Below are 3,500 nucleotides of genomic sequence, written 5' to 3' on the forward strand. Positions count from 1 at the left end.
AGAACAGCATTGTTCCACAGAAGAAGAAAGACTAAATTACAGTAAATCACAGTCCAAAAACAAAAAAGCCATCAGTTCAGCTGCAGGAATTCTGTAGAATTGCTAGTACAGTTCTGTTAAGATTCCTCATTAAAAATCAGAATTAAAATACTTTTCTGAGAAGTTAAAGAAGTGAAACAAATCTCTGGTAGTTCATCTGCTTTCCTGTACCTACTGGTAGCTAGTGCTGCATCTGAGTCTACTGTGCTGTGTAATGTTTCAGAGAGGCTCAAAACCAGCAGCCCCTCGACTTTCTGCAGCTCCCAAGCCCCATTGGCTGGAAGGCAGAGCAGAGGCGGAGAGTGCCCTGAATATTTTTCTCCTCCACAGACCATAAAACAGGCAGCCGGCATGCACTGCCTGACAGAGAGACCGGTGCTTGCAGTTTGAAATTAGTTTCTGCTCTGCAGTAGTCACTTGGGCATTTTATGTTTGCCTCTCCTAACAGAAGGGAACAAAAAGCCTTGCAGCATACCAGTGAACTAAACAGGAATTGACCATAGGGGAGAATGTGATGCAAACTTCAAGACTGCTGGGACTCTGTGACATAGATCACCAAGGCAAATGTGATGATAATCAGAAAACTGCACCTGTGGGAGAACAAACCAGCATTTCTGAGTTTGAAATCTTATTTTATAACAGCAGTCAAAGCGTTCTGAACTGCTGCCTGCCTCAGTGCTGGCTTATTTTTCTTTTCTTCTCAAGCTGAAAAGCCAAAGAAGGTTTTCAAAGAAATTCAAAACGAACAGGAGTTTTAAAAGCAGGAAGCTGAAAGGATATCTCCATAAGATGAATATCACCCAGCACCGTGGGACACTCCAGCCTCTGCATTTATGGAACCACAGCTATGGACTACATGGAGGTGCCAGTGAATCCAATGCAAAAGGCCACTCCTCGGGAGGCTGCTACGAGCAACTCTTTGTATCCCCTGAAGTGTTTGTGACTCTGGGCATCATCAGCTTGTTGGAGAATGTCTTGGTCATTGTGGCAATAGCCAAGAACAAGAACCTCCATTCACCCATGTACTTCTTCATCTGTAGCTTGGCAGTGGCTGACATGCTAGTGAGTGTATCTAATGGATCAGAAACTATTGTCATCACGCTGCTAAACAATACAGACACAGACGCACAGAGCTTTACTATAAACATTGACAATGTCATTGATTCAGTGATTTGCAGTTCCTTGCTTGCATCAATTTGCAGTCTCCTCTCAATAGCAGTGGACAGGTATTTTACTATATTTTATGCCCTCCAGTACCATAATATCATGACGGTGAAGCGCGTAGGGGTCATCATCACATGCATCTGGGCTGCTTGCACAGTCTCAGGCATTTTGTTCATAATTTACTCTGACAGCAGTGTTGTTATCATCTGCCTTATTAGCATGTTCTTTACTATGCTCATTCTCATGGCATCCCTCTATGTCCACATGTTCATGATGGCTCGGATGCATATCAAAAAGATTGCTGTTCTTCCAGGGACTGGCCCTATTCGCCAAGGGGCCAACATGAAAGGAGCCATTACTCTCACCATCCTGATTGGAGTTTTTGTTGTGTGCTGGGCTCCATTTTTCCTGCACCTGATTTTCTACATCTCCTGCCCCTATAACCCTTACTGTGTGTGTTTCATGTCCCACTTTAACTTCTACCTCATCCTCATTATGTGCAATTCCATCATCGATCCACTCATCTATGCATTTCGGAGTCAGGAGCTCAGGAAAACATTCAAGGAGATCATATGCTGCTGTAGCCTGAGAGGGTTTTGTGATTTGCCTGGCAAATATTAAACAGCGTGGATATGTTTTTGTGTACAAAATATACAGCACAGACTTCCAAGCCTTCAGATCTTATTTCTCACTAGAATTTGTGTTATATCTTTAAAAATGAGCCCCTCTTTCTATCTCCCTCTCATCTTTGTATCCCATTCATGTGTAATTAATATTTCTGATTAATGTTTATGTACTTTATTTAGCTGGAGACAGAAGTAGTACTTCATATTCGTTTGTACATTAGCAAATATACATAATGATGAATGTGAAATACTAAGAAACATAAGCAGCTATATGTTCCAACTGCTGACAAAATAAATAACTTGCCTGATGTACAGTACATATTTACTGATACTGTTCCTTATTCTCTTGAAGTAATTATAGCTATCCATTACATTATACACAGCTTAAAATAGAATATATGCTTCTCTATTAGAGAATTAGAGGTTCTCTGTAATTAGAAAGCAGATTTTTCATAAAGGTTACTGCAGCCAACAAGCAGTGTTCATTTATTTTGAACTCTTCTCCTCCTATCCATTAGCAGTAATTGTGGTTTTCTGTTGCAGTTATTGCCTACAACAACAAGATTTTTCAAACACCTGCTACCAAGACAATTGAATGGTTGTTTTGTTTTTTTTTTTCCCCAAGATGAGAATTGCTGTATGTCTGAGAGTACCTTTTTGCAAAGATGAACTTGCTCCCCGGAGCATCAGTTAGCCTTGGATATATTCACTAGACCAACATCCATGTAGACTAGCACCATCTGTTTGGCCATGAAACAGCTACAGTATTAACATTGACAGTGCCAGCACCAATGTAAACATTCTCTGCAGTTTTTCTCTGATGAAGATCAAGGGAACTTCAGTTTGAATATTCAGTCCTTCCTTGTTCTGAGGTGCTGTGGAGAACAGGGACTCTGTGCTTCAGAAGAAAATATATCCTTGTTAGAAACAACCTGCCCTCTGTTCTGAAGTGTGGTGTTAGCAGATGGGATGCACTGCCAGGATACTTAAAGAGGAGACAAGGCACATGTTAATTTGCCTTGAGCACCTCAGGCTACACTGTGGAGCATATGAGCTTTGCAGAGGCAATGCTATTACATGGAAGGGATGCTGGCTGAAAAGTCTCTAAACCCATGCTTTATATCTGGCAGCCCTGTTTGTTACTGCTCCTTGAAATTAATTCACCTTTTCAGGCATTTAATTGTTATGTCCTCAGTTTCATGCTGAATTGCTACTCTCTCTCCAGAGATAATAATAGTGACCTCATGTCGTTGATTTTAGCGCCCCTGTAAGTGTTTACAGTGTAAAAGTGAGCACACAGGATTCCATGAAGATGTAATCCTTAACACATTTGACAATATCAGCTTCAATGTAAGGGTACAGAAAAATTTATTTGCTTCCAGAAAGTATTAAAGCATAGTGGTAACTATGAGTGGTAACTAGTCAGATGAGCAGTCCTGTTTATTTTCTTGGCAACAGATTGGCACCTCAAGCTGCTTATTCCCTTGTTAAAGAAGGGCGTATAGCAGAAAGCTGTTCATGCGGCCCCAGTGTTTTCTGTCTGGTATTCTTCTCCAGAAATAGGTTGATCTTTCTGTTGTGGGTAACTTTTCAGAATATCACGAAGCTGTGACATTTGGCCCTCTGTCAAAGAGCATGAAGGATTTAAGGTGGGTCTCAGTGTTTTAACCT

The 3,500-nt window shown here is 41.0% G+C and overlaps 1 protein-coding gene across 1 annotated transcript; it reads left to right on the forward strand.

Annotated features, from left to right (window-relative positions):
* The first annotated feature begins 417 nt into the window (after positions 1-417).
* MC4R (melanocortin 4 receptor) lies at positions 418-1,892 on the forward strand. Its single transcript, XM_069853080.1, has one exon. It carries the CDS (start codon positions 829-831, stop codon positions 1,822-1,824), a length of 996 nt encoding a protein of 331 aa, XP_069709181.1. The 5' UTR covers positions 418-828; the 3' UTR covers positions 1,825-1,892.
* The last annotated feature ends 1,608 nt before the right edge of the window (positions 1,893-3,500 follow it).

This window comes from Phaenicophaeus curvirostris, chromosome 3, assembly GCF_032191515.1.
Source record: "Phaenicophaeus curvirostris isolate KB17595 chromosome 3, BPBGC_Pcur_1.0, whole genome shotgun sequence".
In the NCBI taxonomy this organism is placed as follows: domain Eukaryota; kingdom Metazoa; phylum Chordata; class Aves; order Cuculiformes; family Cuculidae; genus Phaenicophaeus; species Phaenicophaeus curvirostris.

Bases quoted from the DNA above. Each gene is read 5' to 3' on its own strand.
- MC4R (XM_069853080.1), top strand. From the start codon at position 829: ATGAATATCACCCAGCACCGTGGGACACTCCAGCCTCTGCATTTATGG.